We start from the raw sequence: 27173 nt of genomic DNA on the forward strand, positions 1-27173 counted from the left end.
TACATCGAAACACACAGTGAAATGCATCTTTTTGCGTTACTGAGAATGCGCTGGGCCAGCCTGCAAGTGTCGCCACTCTTTAGGCAGCAACATAGCATGCCCACAGCTCCTAAACTGTCCGTCTTTGGAACGTGGGAGGAAACTGGAGCACCCAGAGGAAACCCACACAGATACAGGGAGAACATACACAATCCTTTCAGACAGCGGAGGAACTGAACCTGGGTCACTGGTGCTGTAATAGCAGAGACACAGTTTAAAGTACTGTCATCTGTGGGAAATAGGAAGTCACAATCTAGGGAAAAAGACATTTCAAGGGCACTGGTGAGAGAAGTCTCATAATCAGAGCAGATACAACAAATGGAGAGATTGGAAAAATGGAATGGACTCCTTACATGAAGCAGGGTGAGAGGAAGTGCATGAGACCTGTGAGAATCGGTGGTCTTATGATGGATGGACATCACTAACCTTTCCCCTTAGATGGAGTGCTCTGTGTGTCCAACAAAGAGACAGGTTCCAAGCAAGATCCCATAGCTACACCTTCGGTTTTGAAGAAAGCCGTTGTTGAAGAAGTTATTCAATGTAAGAATGTTCAATCAGGAGGTGGTGGAGAGGGATGCGTTGGGCCTCTGTTCAAGAAAGAAATGATGGGCCCTCAGATCATCCTGGAGTGAGATGGAGATGGAGAGGGATTTTGATGTACATCATGAAACTTGGATACTTCAGGGCAGTAGCAGGTTGAAAGAGGAAGGAGTGAGGAGGAGCTTGGTGTCATCAGCATTCATGTGGAAGCTGTCATGTAGCTAGATACTGATGAAGGATAATTGAAATGGGAGGGGAGCAGGGATAAATACTTGCAGGAGCACCAGAGATGATGGTGCAGGTGAAGAACAGAAGCCATTTTTGGTGATATCCTGGCTTTAACAACGGTTACAGATGAAACCAAGTGAGTGCAGCCATTAGGCTGAGTGATGGTGGAGAGACACCTGAGGATGATGGGCAAGAAGCAAAAGCATTCCAGATGGGAAGAGCAAGCACTGGGGTGGGCTAAAGAACATTAGGGTAAGGAGGGATGGAGAAAAATCAAGGTGCTTAGAGAAACAATCAGGCACAGGTCCAGGGGAAAAAGAGAGGATCGAAGAAATATAGAATAGACCAGTGGGGGACAGAGAGGGGATCGGGCCTTTAATGTGTGGGGTTTGCTTGGAGGTTGAGTTTGAGCTCGGAAAGTGATTAGTGGCGGTGGAGGAGATTGGAGCAAAGAACCTTAAAGAAGGACCTACCAAAAGACAAAAAAAATCTCAGGCTCCCTGGCATTGGACCAGTTTGATCAGGTTCTCTTGCACTAATGCCTAAACCAATCCTCCAGACAAGGCCTACTTTGTTGTGAATGACTCATACAATGTTCAAATAAAATTTATTTCAAATTATTATATTGCATTCACTATTCACAATGTGGTCTACAAGGGGGAGGTCAAATTCCAATTCCGTGTCCATTCTGTGGAACTCCTCAAGTTTGTCTTCCCTATACTTCTTCATTCTACTCCCCTATGACGTCGCTTTCCTTGCCTCCGATCCTCTTTTATTGAAACAGTGTAAACTCAAAGAACAGGGCCCCATCTTTCAATTAAGCACATTGCAGATGTCAGATTCAACAATTAATTCAACCATTTCAGATAATGAGCAGTTTCAGGATCTTCTGTTTTATTTTCTGTTTCAGATTTACAAGACCTGTAAAACTTCCATCTTGAAATATCAAATAATGATTCTGGTGCTCCTATTTAAACTTCCTCCATGGATTGACCTTTTATTTCTTTATCTATTCCACTATTGCCTCCTTTTGCTTGCACGGTTACTGCTTTTGTCATTTAATTCCTCCTGAAATAAACTGTATCACAGACCGTCACTTTTGTCGTCTTCTCCCCACCCACCTTTCTGTATCTTAAAACCTATTTAACTCTAAATTTCCAAGCTCTAACAAATGTTCGGTGAGTTGAAACACTGCACAGTTGCTGCCTGGTGCTGAGGTTTCCAGTGTTTTCTGATTTCTTTTAAGTGAAACTGCAGACATTTGTGGACACAGCTAAGCACATCATGAAAACCATCCTCCCCTCCATGGACTCAGTCTACACTTCTCGCTGCCTCAGTAAAGCAACCAACATAATCAAGGATCCCTCCCACACTGGATATTCTCTCTTCTCCCCCCTCCCATCAGGCAGAAGATACAAAAGCCTGAAAGCTCAAGGACAGCTTCTATTCTGCTGTTATAATACAATCAAATGGTTCCCTTGTACGAAAAAATGGATTCTTGACCTCACAATCTACTTCGTCATGACCTTGCAGCTTATTGTCTGCCTGCACTGCACTTTCTCTGTAACCGTAACACTTTATTCTGCATTCTGTTATTGTTTTGCCCGTGTTCTACCTTGGTATACTCATCTGACGAAATGATCTGTATGGATGGCATGCAAAACAAAGTTTTTCACTGTACCTTGGTACATGCGACAATAATAAACCAATTTACAAATTTAAAATTCAGATGGATGCTTTTCAGTTGGACAAATTCCCTTTATCTACCGTCACCTATATACTGCAAAATACTGATGTGAATAACATTTTGTAAATGATTCTGGTGAAATTAATTTTTATAACCACAAACATCAACCCTTCCATGAACCTGCAAAATCAGCATAATAGAATTATGTGCTGGAATGATGGGTTTCAGTAACAGGATAAGATTGGAGACGATAAAGTTGTTCTCCTTCAAACAGATCAGTTGAGAGGAGATTTGATGGATCTAGATATGGCATTGAGAGAAGCTATTTCCATCAGTGGATGGTAAAAGGACCAAAGGACACAAATTTAAAGGGAAGATGTGAGGCAAAGTTTTTTTTAAATGCAGAGAATGGTTATCTTCTGTAACTAGATGGCTTGTAAGGCTGGTGGAAAGAGTTAATCAGGGTTTTCAAAAAGGAACTGGAAAGACACTTGAGTGGAAATAATTTGCAGAACTACAAGGGAAAGCAGGAAATGGCCTTACCTAGATTGCTCCACGTAAAGGGGGTAAATATTGAAGGGCTGAATGGCCTTCTGTGTTGTAACAATTCTATGATCTGATTGTTCTATGAACACAATTGTGTGTTCTTCCTTCAATTAAAAATAAATTTCTGTATTTAAAAATAGCAATATGGTTCAGTTTACCTCCTACAACTGAAAATGGGCTAATCGTGAAAAAAAGTGATTATTACTAATGTTGTTTAATCCTCCCATTTGTGAAGAACCTGATATGAAATCACTGAAGATAACTTTACAAACTACATTGAACCATATACTCAATCATAAGAAACACGTCAACTTATAAAAAATTACTCTTACCTACTAATTTTGTAGCTGCAGGCTAAATTATTTTTAAAACATTGAAAGATTGTGGAAACTCACTTTATGCTCAGGACATGTGCATGAGGGTGAGGGTGTTGGGAAAGAGAGGCACAAGCACCAGCCCTCTCCCTACGAGTTGCTATTTACAAATATATGAACATGCATGTACATATTTCTCCCATAATGTTAAAGATGAGTGTGAAAGTCCTTCAAAAACTAGCATATTTAAAGTCCAGTGCATACCCATTATGCTTAATGTAACTTAAGTAAAATTTGTTCAAATTTTTGCACCACTCTGGCTGGTTTCATTTTGACTGCATGTTAAAAGCAAGTGCAATGAATAGAAATCCTGTTCCCAAAATGGTTTCTTTCACTAGAATCCAGGGTAGTTGTGCATGCAGAGAGCCTTTGTATTTAATTGCTATTGAAAACTACTATACTTCAAGCAACTGGTGGACTTCTGAGTGAATAGATTACATCACCAACTAAGAATCCACAATGAGTTTAAGCTTTTAGTATTCAGTTGTTTTTAACTGCAGACTTTTTCCAACAGACTGTTGAAAAATAACACTCTGACGACTCCTGAGCTTCAAAATGCTTAGTTTCCAATAGTTTTGAAATAAACATAGAAATAATTTTATTTGCTTTTATGTTACAAAGGTATAGGTGTGCAGCTGTATTCAATAAGCTTCAAGAGGTTGTGTTATGCTTCCTCTTTGTAGCTTCTCGTTGTGTCTATTATGCTGAATCAGTCGTCTGGTGCTTAACTTGTTACCTTGCCATTTTGCATTTTCAAGTATCACATTCATCCATGCCAAGTTCTGATTCTGTCAGGATGACTAGGTCCAAATCACAGTGCAGCCTTGGTTCAATAAAATAAATCAATTCCTGGAAAATGTAGCAAGCCTTTGACATCACAGGAGTATTTTGCAGTTTGTGCAGATGGCTGCTGATGACTGCAGATTGTTCAGTTCTATTCAAAACTTCTCAAATGAGATGAAACAGTCCAAGCATGGGTGCAGCAAGAGCTGGACAGCATTCAGATATTGACCATTAACATTCGTGCCAGACAAGTACCGGGCAATGATCACCTCCAACCTGAGAAACTAATCTCCTATCCTTTTAACACCATTCACTGCCAAATCATGCGCCACTGGAATTCTGGGAGCCATCAATAATCAGAGCTTTAGGTAGCCCAGTCACATAAAACCTGTGACTAAGGATTTTTGGTAAATACACAGGAGAATATCATGGTTGCTCAAGAGATAAGGGAAACAAGTGGAGATGTTTAGGAGGACAATCATATTCCCAGGGAGGAGGTATTTGCAGGCTTACCTTGCATTATGGTGGATAAATCCCCAGGGCCTGACCATGTGCATCCTCGGACTTTGTGGGACACCAGAGAAGAAATTGCAGGGGCCCTTGCGGAGATATTTGCCTCATTGTTAGCCACAGCTGAGGTTCCCGAAAACTGGAAAGTGGCTAATGTCGTTCCGTTGTTTAAGAAGGGTAGCAAGGACAAGCTAGAGGTCAGTCAGCCTGATATCATTGGTGGCAAAGTTACTAGAGAGATTTCTGAGGGAAAGGAACTACCAGCATTTGGATGGACAAAGTATGATTAGGAGAAGTCAACATGGTTTTTTGCATGGAAAGTTGTGTTTGATGAATCTTTTAGAGTTTTTTTTTGAAGCGGTAACCAAAAGGGTAGATGAGGATGTTGTCTATTTGGACTTTAGCAAGCCTTTAACAAAGTTCCACATGGTAGGCTGGTCTGGAGGGTTAGGTCCCATGGAATCCAGGGAGAGCTAGTTGGGCTCCAAAACTGGCTTGGAGGTAGGAAGCAGAAGGTTGTTTCTAAGAATGGAGGCCAGTGACTAGTGATATGCTGCAAGGGTCGGTGTTGGGACCCTTGTTATTGATTATTTATTTGGTAATGCATTTTGGAAAGTCAAACCAGCATAGGACTTGTACTATGAATGGTAGGGCACTAGGGAGTGAGGAGTACAAGTGCACAGTTCATTGGAAGCGGTGTCACAGATAGGGTGGTGAAAAAGTCATTTAGCACGCTGGCCTTTATCAGTCAGAGCATTGTATAGGAGTTGGGACATTTTGTTGCAGCTGTATAAGTCATTGGTGAGGCCGCACTTGGAGTATTGTGTACTGTTATAGGAAAGACAAGGTTAAACTGTCAAAAGCACTTGGATAGGTACATGCAGGGGTGGGGCTTAGAGGGATATGTGCTGAATGCAGGAAATTGGGACTAGCTCTATTGGCACTGTGGTTAGCATAGACTCATTGGGCCGAAGGGCCTGTATTGCTCTATGGTTCTCTATGACTCCAAGGACAGAGACTTGGTACCACGCAGCAAATGATTGAGCTCCTTAAGCTCTTCTACCATGAACAAAGTACAAATGATGGAATTCTGACCACTTTCTTGAATAAGTGCAGCTCCAACAGCACAACCATAAGAATAAAAGCAGATAGGTTTTAACCTCTTACAAGGTGCATTGCAGCTGCTTGCCAAGAATTCACTAACAGTACCTCTCACGACCTTTATCACGTAGAAGGCAAGGGCATTAGGTGCAATGGTATATGACCACCTCTAATTTCTTCTATGAGTAACTTTTCTTTCTGTCTTGAATATTCAACTCTATTTCTTCATTGTTGCCAAATCAAAATCATTGATCTTCCTCTCTAACAGCACTGCACAATTACATTCACCACATAGACTTCAGAAAATAAAAGGTTAGCCTCCTCTTTCTCTTTTAGGATACTGAAGAGATAATTAATATGAAAGAGTAGTCTAAATTGACTCATTAATCCGATGCAAGTTATTGGCTCATGTTAATTGTAATTTATTTCATATCATTACTCACAGGATGAGAGCCACAGAGCAAGGCTGCAGTTTTATTTCAATTCCTGGTTGCCAAGGGAAGGTGGTGTTTGATTACAGAACTGTCCTTTCGAGAGAGTACTTAAACAATGATGTTTGAGAAAAGAATATATCCCAAGTTGGACCATGTACAGCCAGCATAGATGGTTGGAGGCAATTTAATACCCAGAATGTTATTATTGCTCTACTCAGTTGCAGCTGGTAACTGCTGTTGATTATAAATTGGATCAGTGGCAGCAATGCCTCCTGTGGAAAGGACACAGTATAGCCACTGTGTGTCAATAGTGAAGGGAATGGATTTCAAGCCCACTTGTTGGTGTTTTGGTCAAGTAGGGCAATGTGTTCTGGATGGTGCTCAGCTTGAGTGTTGGTGTAGTAAGTGCTGAGTATGCCAATCACACACCTGATAATAGATCTAATTAATAATGTTGATATGACTGGTTTACTTAAGGCACTTGATTATGGGAGGTTACATAGTGCTGATCCTGGATAACTTGCCAAAAGTTGAACTAAATAGCTCGTCATCTTGTTGCAAGTGGATCTCTTGGCAAGATGCAATGTGAATCTTCCTCGTCATATATCAGCTAAAGTGTGGATGTGACTTGGTCCGAATGGAAGCTTGGCATTGATCACCTCACTACTGAGAGCCTCTTTCATGAAGCTGAAGTGTGTAGTCAAGAAGTCCCACTACCCCTGACCCCACGGGAGATGAAAGACCAATGATGTAGTTCAGAAGTATTGCGGAATGTTGCAGCCCGGAAGTGTATTTGCATCTATGTTCAAAATCTGCAAAGATTGGCCTCTAAAACTATGACATGTCAGCTATATTTCTAGCCACTGTGGCGGGGGAGTTTAGCTTGAACCCATTTGCCTGGAGAGATTTGGTACCATATTTGGTCAACTTCTGCCTTGATGTCGAGCAGCTATTTTCATTTCCAGCATTGTACATGCAACCTAATTGACTCAAAACAGTGATGAGACCTACCAAGTGATCATGGTGGATCAGGAATTTCGTTTCAGTGTCACACTAAGAAGGTTATTTCTGAGTACTGGATGTGACAGAATAACTAATGTTTCCTTCCCTCATACTGTAGATATTTGGAAATAAGTTGGTGAGGCTATAATTGATTTGTCCCACCCTTTTGGAAAGGACACAACTGAACAATTTTCCACACTCTCAGATTGATGTCACATTCTCAAATTGATGCAGGTTTCATAGCTGCACTAAAATAGCTTAAGAAAAGGCTAGGTCTATTGTTAAGACCTGGATACTGAGAATCTTCCCTGTGCTCAATGTACTAGAATGTTATTTACTGCCATGTGAAATAAATCAAGGTATCTGGACACTAACAAACAAGATCAGGATTATGGGGCGTGGGGGAGGATGGGGTATGGAGTAGGTAGCACACTGAAGTTCAGCTGAAGATGCTTGTTCTTGCATCCAGTGCCAACCAAAGGTCAATGTGGTGCAGGTTCTTTTTTTTCCTGAAAAACATTACCTCACCAATTTTATTTTTATAATAATCCTGACCACAGAGTTCACACAATTTTCTCAAGATTTTTTAAAGAATTTTGATCTATCATTTTTCTTCAATAGATCAACTTTTGTATCTCCAAAATAAGTTTTAAACAAAAATTAGAAAAAAAAATCATTCTCTAAATGAGTTTTAAGTTCAAACTTATTGTCATAGGCATATATACCCAGCCGTGAAAATTAGCTTTTTGCACCTTATGATTGTTTCCATTATGGTATATTTATATTTTTGTGTCAGTTGGTGAAATATTGAGTACTTAATGCTTTAGGGTTCTGAGAATGGGAAAATCAAAAAAAAACTGCAGATACTGGAAATACTCAGCAGGTCAGGCTATATCTGTGGGAAGAGCTTATTGACTACTGCGTCATTACAAGTGTGCTGACTCCCACATCTATTTCAAGCCTATTGATTGCCACAACTGCTTCTCAACTACTCTTTGTCCCACTCCTGTGAGGACTCTATTCCATTCTTCCAGTTCCTCCATCTCTTTCAGATTTGCTCCAATGATACTTTCTGTACAGGTGCTTCTGAAATGTTTTCTCTCTTTCTGAACCATGGTTTCCCCTCTACTATTGTTGACAAAGCTCTTGACTGCATACCAACCATTTCCTGCACCTCTGCTCTCACCCATTCTCCTCTATAGCAAAACAAGGATAGAGTTCCCCTGGTTCTCACCTTCCATTCTACCATTCTCCACATTGAACAGAACATTCTCTGTAATTTCAACCACCTTTAAAGATTCCACCATGAGACAAATCTTCCCATCTCCTCTCCTTTCAACATTTCACATGGTCCATTCCCTTCCTGAATCCCTGGTCCATTCTTCTTTTCCCAGCAACCACACTGTTTCTTACAGCACCCTCTCTTGTAAACATAGGTGATGCAACACTTGTCCTTTCACCTCTTCCATTCCCGCCATCCAGGGACTCAAATAGTATTTCCAGGTGAAGCAGCGATTCACTTGCAATTCATCCAATCTAGTTCACAATGTGATCTCCTCTACATTGGAGAAAACAAACACATGTTGGGTAATCGCTTTGCAGAACACCTGCATTCAGTCTGCAGGGATGACTGAGCTTTTCTTTGCCTGCCACTAATTCCTCATCCCATTTACACCCTGATCTATCGGTCTGAGCCTCCTGAACTGTCTACAGTGAAGCCCAATACAAGCTTGAGGAACAGCACCTCATTTTCTGTCTGAGCGCACTGCAACTTTCTGGACTCAACATTGAACTCTACAACTTCTGAAGATTTGATTCCTCAGTCTGTATCAGTCATCTATCTGTAATATTACTTCAGCTTGTTTATTTTTCCTGTCTTTTTTTCCTCTCTCTCTGGGAGTGGAGGACATGCCCAGCCTGACTTGCTGGGCTTGTCTTCCTGCTCTGCATTTTGCAACTCCTAAATTCTTTTGACTATGTTCTCACCCTCTAACTGCTCCCATTCACTCATTGACCAGATAACCTTGTTTACAGCTTATTCCTTTGTTCACAGTGGTTTTACCCAATCAGAGACATCCCCCTCCCCACCATCCCTGCAGCTTAACAAGCTTTTTTTGACTCCTTTGCAGTTCTAATGAAGGGTTTCCAACCTGAAATGTTGACTCCATTTCTCTTCTCCACAACTGCAGTCCAACCTGCCTTGTTTGTTCTGAGAATGGGGTTCAGTGGATTGGAGACAGTCCTGCATTTAGTAGAAATTGGGGAAATTTTAAGACTTCTAGTCATACAGCATGAATAGCAATGATGGGTTGGTCCTTCAATGTGACAACACTGTTGAGCAGAAATGTAGGGTTTGGTTAAACAAGAGTTGGTACCCAAGGTTTGGCTTGTTAGTGGATCCTTGACATAAGGAAGTAATGGATGGAGTAATTGTCCTGGTAAGAAAGTTGGGTAGCTGTTGAGAGGTAGGGTAGGGAAACTGGGAAGGATTCCATTTTGGGTAGCATGGCTATTGTGAGTTAAGAGAGTTCAGTAAATATTGAAATTGTTGTTTTGTGATTGAGTCCTGCACATCCATTGGTGAATAGCAAGGATATGAAGATGTAAAATTCAAATTACAGATAAGTGACAATTAGAGCTTTAAAAATTTAACTAATTCGCTTTTTTAGTTTGAAAAGTGAAATTAATTAAGGTGTAGAAAGATACTTTGCTCCATTACGATGCAAGACGAGCTGAGTGGGCTCACCCAGTGAAGGTGGCCAGAGACCCAAACCATAATGATTGCCAAGCACTACTTTGTTATGTGGAACATGATGCTGAAGTATTTGAAACAGCTTACTAACTGGGGGAGCAATGAGGTCAAGAAATCCATCTGTTCCTGACAGAGCTGAACTAGATGAGTTACATTAAAGGAAGTAAATTGGATTGCAAAAGAGCATGCATCAGAAGGGTTCACTTTTGAGGGTCAGTGGTGTATTAAAACATTATATTAATGCCAATTTCTCATGGGAGCATTGGCCACTTATAACAACACAAGAAGGCCACTTGGCCCCTCAAGCCTGCCATGCCACTCAATCAAATGATGACAAGTGAAATCACACAAGAAGAGAGCAGAAAATTGCCTAACTTTGTATATTTTTATTTGACTGTCTCTATCAGCTCTGGTAGCTGTTAAAAATTAAAATTTTCACATTTTGTCGATCAATAAAATATGCACACATTTGGATGTTGGTGGCATATGAAGCGCTGCCTATTAGAACTTAAACAATCTGTTCATTCTTTTATATGTCTATATTTATGTTTTTATGATCCACATAATATGTTTAACTGCTTTGACCCCCTTATCTACCTCTCCCTTTCCTCAGCTTCAAAAACACCAGTTTAAATCAGGTACCAATAACGTATTTTCTATTGAAAATCAGGGCTCAGGAAATTAGGGAAAAGAAAGCATTGAAATGCTGCCTACAAGCCTTTACGAAGAAAAGGACAGAAATGCATAATCAATGCACTTACAGGTGTTATTTTTGGTTATCGCCAGCAGCAATTTTAGGAGGATGGGTAAAATATTGCATTGTGTCCATTAACTCTAACACAAAATCATTACCCTCGATCATTCAGTACACGCATTTTAACTCTAACAAACACTTTAATGTGTGCAGTGCAGCACACTGGCATAACATTTTGGATAAATGAAAATCTTACTCCTACATCAATTTTTTATAATTCACTACATATTAAACTAAAAATAACACCGAACTCAAAGTTCCCCTTACTGTTATATAAATAATAATCAGTATTCATAAACGTACAATGCAGAGAGAGCAAAGGATGATGGGAATTGACATAAATAAAGATGAGAAAGAAAGAAAATACAATGAGCAAAAACCCAATTTTAAGAAAAAACTTACTTCCACATTTTCTTTTTTTAAATTAACACAAATAAATTGTTCGAAATAATTGAGATGAAGAAGGTTTTGCATTTTGTTAACTGGCCTCTTTTTAATACGAATTGTCTTTCTAAAGTTGCATTGATTCATTGTCACCTTCAGGTACTGTAACCTAGCAACATTTCTCCCGAGCAGCACTTTAGTCAGATGCAAGCTCATACTGCAGAAAATAAAAGGCTGATTTTAATCTGTTACTTACATTTCCCACGCCATTCAACAATTTTCTGATAGAATCGATGTACAGCTTATTCGTCGTAGTCTCCTCAATTTTTAATTGTTATAATACTTTGGAGCACAGATATTACTGGTGACCTGAATGAATTGCCTGGTAAGCCACTTCACAAAGTCATTAAGAGTCAATCATGTTGGTGTGGCAAATAGGCTACACTATCTAAAGGTAATCAGGTTGCCTGCCTTAAAGGACATTGGTAAACCAATTTGGGGCTTTACAGGAATTCAGGATCTTGATAATGAGTTTTATGGATTTCAACATTTAATTTGGAAAAAATGTGGAAATAAGATTAAAATGACCTTATCACCATAATGGGACCTAAACAGTTGCCTTCCGTATTACTAATTTAATACATAGTCATATTCCATGATAGAAGTGGGGGCAACACAGCTGTGAGAATTGCACTTTTTTTCCCTAATGCTTTCATGAGCGTGGCTAGGATTAGGGACTCACCACAAGGAGAATCACTAAAACAAACCGCATCCTAGCAGTCTCTGTATGCTGCTGTACTACATTTCCTTGTCATCTCTTCTAATGTAAAGTTCTCAAACTATGACTAATTTTAAAATAGAGTATTTCAGTTAATTTCTCATACTTTAATAATGCTCATGAATTTCAAATGTCAAATATTAAAACCAAATGCATACCCTATATCCAGATTGTTCAAAGACTCTGTGCAAACCAAATTGTAAACTAAAAAAAACATTATTGCTCTATAATCAACTACCTTGAAGAAAACAATGATAATTTCAAGAATCATCTTTCTTTACAGAAAATAATAGATGCAACATGGGTCATCTCTGTAAATAGACAGGTCAGCATTTTATAAGCATTATCGTTACAACCAAACAGCAAAAAACTCAAAAGGATTTTAGGATGTTTTGCTTTGATATTAAAACTGCACAATGAAAAGAAAATTTGAAAGTCAATGTAAACTGAAGCTACTGCAATCATAATATTACAGCCGGGAATGCAATCACTAAACCATTCAAAAATAGAAATTCTCTAAAAACGTAGACATATCTAACATATATATGTATGTAGCATGATCATTTAATCATACCTAGATAAACAATAATCAGATTCTCACCAAGTAAAGCATCTCATAAATCGAATCACAAGATCCTTTGATGTCCTGGTCTTTGGCCTTCTGTTTTACTCTCCAGAAGACTGACATTGTGAAGAGAAACCGTTTACCTAATGAATCATCTGCTTCGTTATTGCAGATTTTAACACTGATTTCCCCCAGCTGGAATCTTAAAATGAAGCATAAGGTTCATCAACTGTGACCATTTTTGCTTCCTATTCATGGTTAAAACCACTCAAATATACGAGGCTGTGCTTACTGTTCTTTCTATGCTATGCTGAGGTGCAATACAAAGAATCGGTTCAGAATGGAGCAAATGCTGTAATCCTGTTCCAACTACCTCAACCCTAAATCCTCAATGTTTATCTGAAGTAAGATTCCTGTATCTGTTACAGCTTGTCCAGCAATGTGGAGTAGTTCCTGTTAGCAAGAAGTGCTCTCATCGAACTGCAGCAAAAAGAACGAGCAGAAACACGAAGCACAGCCTGCTGAAGCTGACATCGGAATGTCACTGTCTGTTTCCTCGGGCGCTGGTTCATCTGAATGGTTTAGCTCCTCACTAGAATATTAATTCTCAAATGTGGAAAGCTGGTCTCAACTGCATAAAACTTCCAAACATTACAATTAAAATAACCGGAAATGTCATCTCTGGCTTTTTACAGTTGAATGGGCTGCAAGTGAAAGGATGCCAATGTTTACAGCCATGCAAGAGAAAAAGCTCTCTTTGAAGCTGAGTTTTAGCTCTCTGGACATCATCACAAACGAATGGAATATTATTTCTTAATCTTTTGTCATCCTCTTCCACAAATAATTACTCAAATTAAACCAATGACACCATTCAATGCACATTTGGTGCAAAAAAATTCTGCAAGAATAATTTTTCAAAATCAGTTTTCCTTTTTTAATTTCTTTGAACTCAACTACAGCACTTCAGAAGGAACCAGCAAAGAATTTTGAACAGATGGCATTTTCCCAAAATACAAAACAAAGGCACAGCTGTCTGGCCTGAACATCAACCAGCTACACAATTTTTCCCATTAAGGCAGAATTGAATAACATTGTCAATTTGAACAAGTAATCAGACTGCACAATGCACCAAAATATATAAACATTACATAAATTAGCATATACTGAATAAGACAAATTTAGTAAAACCTGTAGATTTATCGTGAAATTGTTCTCACAAGATACCCAGTTTTGCAATTTTTCATATGCTTTTTATCTTATTTTACTGAATTTCACTAAATGTCAAATGTAAACAAAGACAAAGTAATTACTTTGCAAAGAAAAAAGACTAATGCTCACAAAATCTTTCAGTTATTTTATGGAAACAACTGCTTCAGAGTTTAATCAATATGAGGCAAATATTTGAATGGATAGGGGAATTCTTAAAGAACCTTGACAGAAAAGCTTAAATGATGGTTAAATGTCTTTTCTATGCTTATAATTGCTTGCCCGACTTTTGACAACAATTTAAAAATTTGCTTCATGTCAAAAAGGGCCAAGTTAATCTCAAACTTTAGTTCTTTCTTATTCAGCTGAAATACTATGCATTGTTTCATGAAGTGTACATTGCTGAGAACTTGCAGGTAATTGAAGGGTGGAGCATGCAAGTTAAAACTTGTATCTCATACATTTGGAAATGCAGCGACACAAACAATTTAAGGAACTAGAAGGTATGGAAGAGAGATTTTTTTTAGGATATATATCATAATTGAAAATCACTAATTATTTTAGTATAAGCAACTCCAAGATATTTTTTCCTTTAAACATACAAAAAAGTTTAATAGAAAAAGACAAGTAGCCACTGTTAGTTCATAATATTAAAAACAGAACTACTTGCATTTACCACACCATTCCATGCATAGCAATTCTATCAAACAATATCTGTTGTACAATAACTTTTGTAAGGTTATCCTTTTCACAAGTTGAGCTACTTATGGAGAACACTTTTAGATGCTCTTAGTACTTCTAATAATTACAGTGTTCACCATGGCTTGAAAGACCTTTCAAACTAGTATTAAACTGCAAATATTCCTGCCAACTAATGTTAGTTACTTTTTTGAATATTGTTCTTAGAGACTGTTCAAAACTTGCACCTTGAGATCCCACAGCAAGCAAACGGCTTATTTACTATAGCTGTTCCTTTTTCAGGAAGTTATACTTTAATTATACAGGGCCAATCTGAAGTTTTATATTCATTTCTGGGCAACATCTCAAGGAAGATGTATACTAATCTGGCAGGGAGAGATACATTGCAGATATGCTACCAGGACTTAAAGGCAAGTTGCAAAAACTTCAATTACATTCCAGGTTTGGGTGACTGAGGAATGTAAGAAAACACAGAAGAAATATTTTGTATAGTGAGGGAATCATAAACAAGCAAGCATAATCTTAATATTGGAACTGGGCCATTCAGGTGTGACATCAGGAAGAATTCTTTTCATACAAAAGGATAGTGGAGATGTTGAATTCTGTTCCTCAAAAGCCTATGAACGTTGAATTTTGAAAATGGAGATTTTTTTTAAAAAGATATTGAGGCATATGGATTAAAGGTAGGTAAACGTTGTTTAAATAAAGATTAGTCATGAAATAATTGAAAGGTGGAACAGGCTTGAGGGCTAAATGCTCTACTGTCCACGTGTTATTCTCATTTGCATCGATATGAAATTATAAGAAATCTAAAAAAGCACATTATTATTGAATGTTTCCTCTTGGTCCTCCAAGAAAACTAAATCAGAGCAGCATAGCTGCCATAAAAACAAATCAGCTGGAGATGAATTCAGTCTGGTAGTTTAGAAATGATTTACATAACAACATTTCAAAATCTAAAGCTAAAATGCCGCAGATGCTGGGTACCTCCAATAAAAACAGAAAATGTAAATACTGAGCAGATCACATGGCATTTCTGGAGAGACTAATAGGGTTAATGTTAATGTTTCAGGTTGACTAATAGGGTTAATGTTTCAGGTTGATGACCTTTCACCAGAAGTAGAAATAGAGATGTAGCAGGTTGCAAGCAGAAGTGTGCATGGAGGGCAGGAGAATAGGAGTGTGTCGCGGTGTAAGCAGGGGCATGAGTCCTATGACAATTTCCTAAAAAAGCATCCTAGAAGCTATGGAAAAGCATGAGCATGTTTGCCCATTAATAATAATAACATTAAGGATGCAATTAGCAATCTAAAAGCTGGCAAATATAAATTTCTGTGCATGGTCCTGGTCTTAAACCTTGGCAAGTAATTGCGTCTCATCTTTCAGTTGGGAACTTTACAGCCTTGTGGATGCAACACCAAGTTCAGCAATTTTCCACAGTTACTCTCTTTTCAGACAGCAGTTACTGATAGTGACTCCACTGCAGCTTTTTACATTTTCAGATCTTGCTTTTCTTTCTTCTCTTAATTCCATCATCCACCCATTCTGCTCTGCTTCAATATCTTGTGTCATTGAATCCCTTCTGCCTTCCAGTCCATTGCAGATCTTTTCTTTTGATCTTTCCACCCTTTCTAGACCCCAGTTCCAAATTCCACCTCCCCAACACCCCGCAAATTCCAACCCACCTTATTTCCTCTGTACTTAAAACCAGTACTACCTTGAAAATTCCACTACCTGAAGAAAGGTCATCATCCTGAAACATTTCCCCTCTCCACAGCTGCTGCCTGATCTGTTCAGTAGTTCCAGAATTCATTTTAAACTTAAAAAGGTGAAACATTTTTTAAAAAACAATTTATGTTTGTGCCCTTGAACAATATTAAATTTATTTTTTTCCACTTGACATCAACTAAGACATCAGTAACGTCCTTCGTCCATATTTCACTGTAAAATGGAAATTTATGTGGGAGCATTTAAGACCTCTATCAGTTGGAGGATCATGGTTTCCATCATAGTCTCTATTGTTAGCTATGGGTAAGAACTGACTAATCGCAGCAGCAGCTGATTCCCCTATGAGTCAGAGAATAGTAGGTTCAAAACCCACTTCAGCGTTTAAATGCATAATCTAGGCTGACGCATCAGTTGCAGCATTTAAGGAGTGCAGCATCATCAGGCAGGAAGTTATATTGGGAAGTGCCTGCTGTCCAATAATTACATTTTTAAACTATGGTTCCGCATCTAGTTTGGGAACTAATTATTGATTCACCCAGTTGGAACAACTCTGGGTAGCTAAAACAGAGACCTGGTTGGGTCTTTGGTGAGGGGAGTGGAGAAATAAAAACTAGGAGCTTGAAGGTTGGTTTGGGATATCAGGGGCAGGGATGGGTCATGATCAGGTAAAGAGGAGATGAGAGAGAGTAAGGCTTGCAATTGAGTAAAGCGGGTTGTTATGTCAGTGTGTGCACACGTGCATGCATACATGTGGGAATGGTGTATGCATAATGGAGGCTGCACATGATGCACTGCACACTAGAGTCATGAGCTGTATGGTCAACAAGCAACCCTATTATTAATTATTATTATCATCCATCACTAAAGACCCTCACCATGCCCTCTTCTCGTTACTACCATCAGGGAGGAGGTACAGGAGCCTGAAGACCAACACTCAATGATTCAGAAAGAGCTTCTTCCCCTCCGCCATCAGCTTTCTGAAGGGTCCATGAAAACCACCTCATTATTCCTTTTTTTTGCACTATTTATTTTTGTAATTCATAGTAATTTTATGTCTTTGCACTATACTGCTGCCGCAAAACATCAAATTTCATGTCATATGTCACTGATAATAAATCTGATTCTGATATTAATCCTTTAATTTGCCATGGTAACTCAATGGTATTGGGTACAGTAAACTGCCAAAGAAAGCAGCTATCATGACTGATGCCAGGATAGATGACATTAACCTGAATGGTGCACTGGCCAGGGTCACGTACTGGCCAGACAATGAAGGAGCAGAATCCTTTAAACTGTGATATACTTGAGATTTGAGAAAACCAAGTGTATGCAGCCAATGACATTCTACTCCAGTGGGAAACTCTCACTAAAATGATAGACCCTGTTGTTGACAGTGCTATCAAGCAGCACATACTCACCAACAATCTACTCACCAACAGCCATCCTGGTTTTTGTGAGAACTACATGGCTCTAGACCTCATCCCAATATTTGACCAAAGAGCTGTATTCCAGAGGTGAGAGTGACTGCTCTTGATATGAAAGCAGCATTTGACTGAGTAAAGCATACTCTGGTAAAGGTGAAGTCAATGGGGATCAAATGAAAACATTCCAGTGACTGGAATCATATGTCACAGAGTGTAAGATGGTTATGTTTGCTCAAGGTCAATCCTCCCAGCTCCTAGATATCAATGCAAGAATTCCTCATTGTAATGTCCTGGACCCAACCTTATTCAGTTGCTACATTATTGATTATCCTTCCATCATACTGCTGAAGTGGGGATGTTCACTGATAGTTGCTCAATGTTCATTTCCATTCACCAATACTAAGCAAATGAAGCAGCCAATGTCTACATGCAGTAAGATCTTGAATACACTCACTTATGGGCTGTTAAGTGAGAAGTAATGTTTGTGCTACAGAAATGCCAGGCATTGGCTATATCCAATAAGAGATAAGTCCCAACATTTGACATTTAATGGCATAACATCACTGAGTCCTCCATCATCAATATTCTGGGGGGGGGGGGGAGGGGTGGGGGGTGGAATCATTGACCAGAAATTTAACTGGATTAGCCAAATAATTACTGTGCAGGTCAGAGGCTGGGTATCCTGTGGTTGATGAGTTACCTCCCGACACATCCACAAAGCTCAAGTCAGCAGTGTGATGGAATACTTGCCTGGACAGGTGCAGCACAAACAACCCTCAAGAAGCTCAACACTAAGTCAAAGCAGCCCACTTGATTTGTACCCCACCAACTACCCTAAAGATTCCTTCCCTCCACCACCACGGAGAGTTGTTGCAGTCTGTTCCATTTATAAAATACACTGCAGTTCCTCACTCAGACTATTCCATCAGCACCTCCCAAATCTGCGACTGCTATCAGCAAAAAGGACAAGGGCAATAAGTACTCAGAAACACCGCTGCCTCCAGATTGCCCTCCATGTCACAACTTGTATAACCTGTCCCTCACTGTTGGTGTGTCTGTATTCCTGGACTGCAGTGATTAAAGAAGATCACTCAGCATCACCTTCTCAAAGGCAATTAGGATGCCAGCAAAGCCCAGATCCCAAAAATGAATAAAAAAACATTTTCACAAAGTCATGTGCTCAATCTGCCTGCTGGTCACTGGCATGACAGATGTGTGATTTGGAGGCATGTGCTCTAAATGAGCAGGTCAAGAAAGCCTGAGCATTTCAAACATTGTCTGCATTGATACTTGGCCTGCTCTCTCAAGGATCAAGTTGTTGATGGTTCATTGGTTTCAAGAGATTCAACTAATTTCAAGTTCCAGTCTTATTGGAAGAACAAGACACAGCTTTCACAGAGCTAGACAAGAGTAAAGAGGGCACAAGCCTGACACAGGGACACCTTTATGTGAAAACCAAAAAAATGCAGATTTTAGAAATATGAAGATATGAAAATATGAGATAAGTTTGCCAAAAATGACAAAGGCTTTGCCAAATTTTTTTTTGCATTGTTGTCTGTCATGGCTAAACAAATTAGCAAGAGTTGAGCCTAAAATAGCATTATCCAGAGCTTCTGTATCAATGTAGATTTTGTGTAGGATGTTCATATCCTATGATGTGACAACTGTTTCCTTAACACAGATTACCATGCCAAAATTTGGAGCAAGGATCAAAGAACTTGTTCATCATGATCTGCAACTCATCTGGTGAAATTAAAATGAATATAGTGCCTCCACCTCAGAGCAGATCCAAAAAGATAAACTGGTTATCATTTCACTTTGTACTGAAATTACCTGATAATGAACTAGTTGCTCCCTATCCTCAATCCAGTTAGTATCTCAGATTAATCATTTTAAAACACATGCAGGGGAAGAATAGAGATGATGCCAGAAGTGGTTGGCACTAAGAAATAGCCTTGCTTCATCTTTGTATCAATGCTGAGCTCAAGATATTTCACTTTTATATCACACAGGTATTTTTATTCCCTCATTGAATCCTTGAACAGGAAGAGTACTTGCAGACAGACAATTGTCTTCAGAATTGTATAGATGGTATTCCTGTTAGTTGTGTTAAAGACCTTTTGTAGGTTAATGAATTTGAGAGCAAGGTGCCTTTTCTTGCGAAAAGCACACTGTGAAGGATTGTCTGGATCTAAATCTGCATTGGTTCTCAGTGTAGACTCTTAAAGCAGTCTTTTCAACAGGATCTTTTCAAACACCAATCAAACCATACCCAGGAGGGATTTTGTAGGCAGTTCTTGCAGTCTGCTCTGTCCCTTGTGTGTTGTGGAGGGTTTACATTTTGCAGATCCAGATCCTGAGATAAGAGACTTTCTTCAAGCAGAACGCAAAGGTCAAGAGGTCCCTCACAAACTTCCTCCTCACTGACCATAGCAGATCCAAGAGGCATATCTGTCCTGAGCTCCTATATCTGCTCAAATCACCATTGCAGAGGTGAATTTAAATATTTAACAACTTTGATCTGTGAAAAAATTCCATGGGCCAAAGATCCATGTGATTTATTAATTACTAAATTTATTAATAACTAAAGCATAATTATTGCTTGATTAGCAATTGGATCCAAAAAAATTATGTAATTGCTTTGTATAAAGATTTCAAAATGAGCTGTCTGAAAATAACAAAGTACTTAATATATTTAAGATATTTAGAAGTTACTTTAATCACATATGTATGTTCCAGTCTTACTTAGCACTTGCTGAAATGTTTAAAAAAATTAAAAATTGTTCTTCATTTCTAAGGTTGTCGAAGAGGACTTTTTAATGTGACTGTTCAACTAGCCGGATGACATCACTGCTACTGAATGCTAAGGATTCCTTTGAAGTGACACCTGAAAACAGGCACCAGGAAATGGGAAACTCTACTTTCAGGATTTCCAGGATTTTAGCAATAGCACTCCAATGGAGCAAACTCTGGAAAGATGTGAAATAACAAGTCCCATGAGTCCTAAATGAACCATCTGGACCAGAGATTTTCACTTTAATGAAATTATGACCATCTCACCTCCTCTATAGGAAAGGAAAAACTATATGAGCTTAATGTGGAATTCATTAAGGGTATCCTATATTTACTGTTCATATTATGTACAGAATATATATATAGCTAATGTATGCTATTTGAACATTAGCAATTATTTGGCCATGCATGCTCTTCTGGAGTTTGAGCAACTCACAGCATTATTGTCAAAAAAAGAATGAAAACTGTAGATCAAATCCTGACTACAGGTCATCCCCAGGTTAGGGCAGGGTTCTGTTCCTGTGGACAGTTCATGACCCAAACAGCTTGCAAGTCAGAAATGCGGCTACAAACCGATTTCCCAGGTGGCAGAAGGTCCCTGCAGCCCCACAGCAGCCGACAAATCCATACTGCCAGTCTCCCAAATGGTCATTTGAACGTACAGACTGTACATAAGTCGGGTGTTCATAAGCTGGGGAGGACCTGTATATGACCCTTGAATTTGTGCCTACAGGCTGAGAAATGTAGTGTGTAGTAATTTTTGGGCCAAAAGGGCAATGCATGGTGCACCAGCAAAATTTTTTGTTGTGGGACCATTGCTGCAAACCAGGAGTGTCCAAGGCATCTAATTTTCCTGTTGACACCCCAGAAGGAGTATTCCAATAGGAAGCTGCACATCAGTGACTCACACCAGGTAGTTACCAGTCAAACTTTGAGAGTAATGGGAGACAACCTGGAAATGATCATTATCTTGATATATCACACCACTCAGATTTCTAAGCCATGGTCCTTTCAGGTGGTTTTCTCATGTGAAAACATGAAACTGTGGATGTGCAAAGATTGATTCTTAAATCTGCTGTCACATTAGTGGATAAACCTCAATCAGAACATCAAGTGTCAGTTTCTGCAGCCTGAAATACATACAAATGCTTATTTAAATTTTATGTGGTGTCTTTGGCTTTCATGCTGCTTCAATTTTCCAGAGAAACAAAGAGCTTGGACTTACTTGAAGGCATCAGCTTCCATCATTTATGTAAGTACAGATATGGGTATTCAGACTTCAAAAGTTAGATAACTCTTTACTTATTATCTTGGATGACTGCTGTGTCAACAACTCAGCACAAACAATAAAGCTTACATTTCAGCCTGCTCTGAACTGGTAATTACTCTATTTTCCTTGCATTGCAAACAAGTTTCCAAAATCCTTCTTAGCATTCTCTGGACATTGTGCCCAAAAATACATCTCAAAGAGTAACTGGATGTATCCAGAAGCTATACATTCACCATCAGAATATGATAAAGAAACGTCCATTCAGTTAAAAATGATCTACAGGAGGACAGACAATATCACATTGATTCCAAAAGAACAAACAAAATAAATTATCAACCAATTCATCAGAAAATTCCATTCAGGAAGCACTTGGATGCATGCGTCAGAAATATTTCATTTTGGATAATTTTAAACTAATGTGCCGCATTGGAAACTGGCTAAATCAGATCAGCCAACCATTTTACACCTACCTTCTCCAAACCCTGATTTTACAATCTATCAGTGGATGATCTGATTCTGTCAGTTTCCTGCCAGTCTGATTAGATGAAAATTACCATTTATAGCTTTTAAAAACCATTGTTAGGGGCTAGAGGTATATTGGAGCAGGCTTCATTGCAAAATTAAAAAAATCGCTCCCATTGTCAGATATTAAGGTGGAGCAAATGACAAACGTGAGAAATTCTAAAGGAACAATGTTGAACAGCCACACATTCATGCAGCTGTTTGTGTAACTCATTAAAATCCTACACAAAATAGCATAGCTTAACAATAGGAACACAAAGCATTTCAGAGCGAATACACCACAGTCAACATTACATGTAATCAGATCGACCAACAACTGTATGGTACATTATTATCTTTCTCTCCTTCACATTCTGGGCAAATTGTGTGAATGGAAGCAGACATTGCCCATCGCATATAAGAGAAAACAAGAGAGCTTTGTGAAGAATACTGGAAGTCTATATAAATATCGGCATAACATTGGCACTTGGAACCATATCTAACTCCTTTCTCTCACCTTCATTAACCGACACCATTCTGGGTAAATTTACATTTTCAATTTTCAGAAGGCAGGTTAACAAACAAGAGAAACATGCAGCATGTCCTCAAGATCAGCAAACAAATTCCCAGAGCAACTTATTACCAAATTTAGACTCAATTTCTAGAATCACACAAGAACTAGATCAATACAAAAGCCCTGATACTGCCTCTATCACAGCTATACCATGGCTGCAATGTGTACTGGCTACAGAATGCACAATAGCCAGTCCTCCAGACTTTTCCACAGCACCTCCCAAATGAACAATCTCCATCACCCTAAAAGCAGCAAGTGCATGGGAATATCTTACCTTCATACTCCCCTTCAAATCAAACAGCAAATCGACATGAACAAATGTTTTTCCTATAATTTAGTTTTGATGTCAATTTCCAGGCAATATGATTTATTGTTTTTTAGTATCAATTTTTTTTCTTTGTTGTGGAAAATACTTTGAACAGTGGCAGGGAGTTGTAGCGTTAGAGCTCAAAATTAAAGGTGGTTTTGTATGGGGGGGTGGAGAGAGAGGGGAGGGGTGGAGAGAGAGGGGAGGGGGAGAGGGAGGGGGGAGAGAGGGGGGGAGAGAGAGCAGGGAGAGAGAATTTGGTATGTCACTGAGGACTCTTACAAATTTCTATAGATGTACGGTGGAGAGCATCCTGACTGGTTGCATCACAGCCTATGGAGCTCCAATGCACAGGATCACAAGAGGCTGCAGAGGATTATAGACTCAGTCAGCTCATCAAGAAGGTGCTGCCTCAAGATGGCGGCATCCATCATTAAGGACCCTCACCATCCGGGACACACTCTCTTCTCGTTACTACCATCAGAGAGGAAATACAGGAACCTGAAGACCCAAACTCAATGATTCAGGAACAGCTTCTTCCCCTCCACCATCAGATTTCTTAATGATCCATGAACTGATGAACACTACTTCATTATTCCTTTTCTTATGCATTATTTATTTATTTTTGTTACTTATAGATTTTTATGTGTTCGTACTGTACTGTTGCTGCAAAACAACAAATTTCGTGACATAAAGTCAGTGATAATAAATCTGATTCTGAAGTAGGCCCAAGTTTTAAAATAAAAATCACTTCATAAACTCAAACCCACACAGATCTGTATATGTTTACTTTGTTTTGGAGCCAGTGAAGTAATGAAATTGAATATTCCACCACTATATGTTTCGTTTCCCTTCTCCATTTTGACTCCAATATTTATTTTGAATTCTATCAACTACCAATTATTTTTAAACTTTTCAGTTTTAAAAAGAATCTAACCTAAACGCTTGGTTCATATTTTGTTGACGTGGGATATTTCTTGGTGTGTCCCTTATCCAGGTTTGCTAATGCATGATTAGTTTTAATATTTTTGCCCAAGAAGATAAATGAAGTGTAAGCTGATGACGACATAATGAAGGCAACTGGCCATCAGACCATTTGGGAGAACAAATAGTGAGAGATGGACAGAAAAAAGGATCAAGTAGGAGGTGAATTAGAGTTGGAGTACAGTATTTTTAATTAGAGCATTGAGGTACGAAAAGGTAGCAAGTTTTGAAGCACAAATACTTAGGGTGCCTCAGAGCAGAATCTTAATAAAGAAAAGCTATTCTTGGGTCAGCTTCACATTGTTAACCATACATGTTGCTTAAATGATGCTGTTTCTTCCCATGGGAGATATTAGAACTTGGGGTTACTGTTTAAAAATAGGAGGTTGCCCATTTAAGACATAGAAGAAACAACTTCTTTCTCGAGGGGTGTGTGTTTTTGGAACTTTCTTCCTCAAACTGGTGGAAGCAGAGTCTTTTAATATTTTTAAGGCAGAGGTAGCCAGATAGTTGATAAGCAATTGGGGTGAGAGGTTATGATGAACAGATGAGAATTAGGTAACAGTCAGACTATCCATGATCTTATTTAGTGGCAGAGCAGGCTTGAGGGCTTGAAAGACTTAGTCTTGCTCTAGATTTGCATGTTTCTATGAAAATTTGAAACTAATGACCCACATATATTTATTTCACAGAATAAAGAAAAAATAAATTTATGCATCATAGAAAGGCAGGTTCAGCACACAAAGAAATATTGCAGTGATGAACATTTCAAGGTGAAATTAGAGCATAGGAACACAAGAAAATAGGAGCTGGAGGAGGCTATCAGGACTTTCAAGACTGGCCCACAATGGCTGACCTATGCTGGCTTCATCTCCTCTTCTGTGCCATAACCCTCAATTCCTTGATCTTTCAAATATTTATCTATCTCTACCTTAAATATATCTAATGATCTGGCTTCTCCCACCCTCTAGGGCACAGAATTCCAGAGATTCACTTACCTCTGAGAGAAAAATTTCTACACACCTCAGTTTTAAATGACTGTCCCCCTACTTTGTAAAATTATTACTGGTGAAAATATCTTAAAATCTACCCTGTCAAGCCCCCTAAGTATCTTATATGTTTGAATAAGGTCACCCCTCTCTCTTCTAAACTCCAAGGAATACAGACCCAAACTGTCAAGCCTCTCTTTATAAGACTACCTGTCATCCCAAGAATTAACCTAGTGACTCTTCTTTGGATTGCCTCTGATGCTACTGTATCCTTTTTTTTAGGTGAGGGGACCAAAACTATGCACAGTATTCCAGGTGTGACCTCACCAACACTGTGTAAAGCTATGGCAAAACATTGCTATTTTAAAAGTCCAACCCCTTGGCAATTAAGACCAAAATGTTGTTTGCCTTCTTACTACTTGTTGGACCTGCCTGTTAATCTTCTGTGATGTATGCACTAGAACACCAAGATCCTTCAAAACTTCACTCATTTGCAGGGTCTCTCCATTTAAATAATCATCCGCCTTTTAATCCTCTTACCGAAGTGCATGACCTCACATTTCCCCTCATTAAACTCCATTTGCCAGGTGTTCGCCCAGTCACTCAATCTATCTATATCCTGTTGCAAAATCATAGATTCAGGACTTCAGGATTATTGGAAGATGAAAGGTTTTAAAAACCAATTCATTTTCTTGCCCTGGCTATCTTTTCTTATATTCTTCTTAACCTAGCTTTCAATCTCATCAAATAAAATCAATTTTTGTACTTAAATCTCAAGTTAACCTTCCTTGTTCTCAAAACGAATTGGCCCATGTATTGCAGAGAATGCCATAAATTCTCTGAGTAACTGCCATACTTTCCCAACATACGTGGCAAGTTTGGGATCACTTGTCATCCATGAAGGAACATGGAAGTCCAGAATACACCAGCAGCTGTCCATGTCATTTTTTCTAGCTTTGCTCCAATGTCAAAGGTGAGGTATTCCCCCAGCATTTATGCTGATGAATCTGCTAAAGTAACCACCTGTTCAAATTAGGGTTACCTCAGAATGGGCAGTTCCATTCACTTGGAAAGCAGAATGGCTGCAAGGGATCCAGATTATGTTTTTGTTAATTTCCATCTTAAAAATTATTTTAGATTATTTATATATCTTTCACAGCTGGCTAAGCCGTGGCATATTTTAGCCATCCATCAGTCTTTTCAGCACTTTTGTGGGTGGGCCTTGTTTTGCCCTTCCCACAATAGGACATCAGAAGCTCAAGGAACAGCAGCTCACCTTTGTTGGTCTAAGAAACTGTGACCAAAACAAAGTCCGCAGGTCACAACAGATTGAGTTGAAGGCATTTCAAGAACATTAGTTAAAGTTAAATTGCTTGGTCTAGTATAAACCTTTATATATAATACTGTAGCCATACAGTATACTATATACAGAAATGCAGTACATCCCTGTAAGAAGCAGTTGATTAAAAATAAAGCTAACATTTCAATTGATTTCAATTTCAATCTTCCTGAACGTTAGTGTACAATGACTGGCAGCACCAGCAAAACAATGCTCAAACATTGGAATATTTTACATAAGAAATGATACCGATAAAAGAGCTGATGAATAACCTAATTCCAAGAGTTCAAACAGTAGTTATAATTTTGTTATTTATATTGGATTGTTCCTTCATAATTCACACTCAGGGATTCACTACTGCACTTGACAAATACAATAAATACCATCCCAGTTGAAATTAAGAAGAAAATAATGAAATCATCCAGATTTTGATAAAAGGGTGGGTGAAATGCCATCATTAAACTGCAAATGATTAGAATTATGTTATATAGTTTATGTAATATGGAATATAACTGTTCACCTCTTGCGTAGGTACACTGTAACGTCAATATTTTTTAAAAAATACATAAGATGTTATTACTTGACCATTAATTGCCCTTTTATTAAAGAAAGAAACAAAATATAAAGGGATGGAATGAAATGTAATACTTACAAATGTAAAGCACTGCAAAAGAAAGCAACACACAAAAATAAAATAAAACAGAGATTTAAAGGAAGCAACAACAGACTGCCCATCAAGATGATGTGAAAAAAACATTTTAAAAAATATATTGTTAGAATACACAGTTTATACAGTGGAATGTAAAATAACAGAGGTTTTGTTGAGATTTTATAATGTCCTAATCAGACCACAGGAGGGGTATAATAGATAATTTGTGCTTT

The 27173-nt window shown here is 38.6% G+C and overlaps 1 protein-coding gene across 10 annotated transcripts in view; it reads right to left on the reverse strand.

Annotated features, from left to right (window-relative positions):
• Positions 1–27173, reverse strand: part of LOC127569772 (rho guanine nucleotide exchange factor TIAM1-like) — a 205774-nt gene that overhangs the window by 39569 nt on the left and 139032 nt on the right. The window contains exons 1-2 of one of the 10 annotated variants that reach the window (XM_052014652.1): positions 12514–13003; positions 9395–9486 (exon numbers count right to left, since the gene is read on the reverse strand). The exons of 6 other annotated variants lie outside the window; for them this stretch is intronic. In XM_052014652.1, the coding sequence (XP_051870612.1) occupies positions 9395–9412 (18 nt within the window). In that variant the 5' untranslated portion in view covers positions 9413–9486; positions 12514–13003. Of the gene's footprint in view, positions 1–9394; positions 9487–12486; positions 13004–27173 lie in introns of those variants that run through there. 3 more of the 10 variants (XM_052014653.1, XM_052014651.1, XM_052014655.1) reach the window with 3 other exon arrangements.

This window comes from Pristis pectinata, chromosome 4, assembly GCF_009764475.1.
Source record: "Pristis pectinata isolate sPriPec2 chromosome 4, sPriPec2.1.pri, whole genome shotgun sequence".
Lineage (NCBI taxonomy): Eukaryota > Metazoa > Chordata > Chondrichthyes > Rhinopristiformes > Pristidae > Pristis > Pristis pectinata.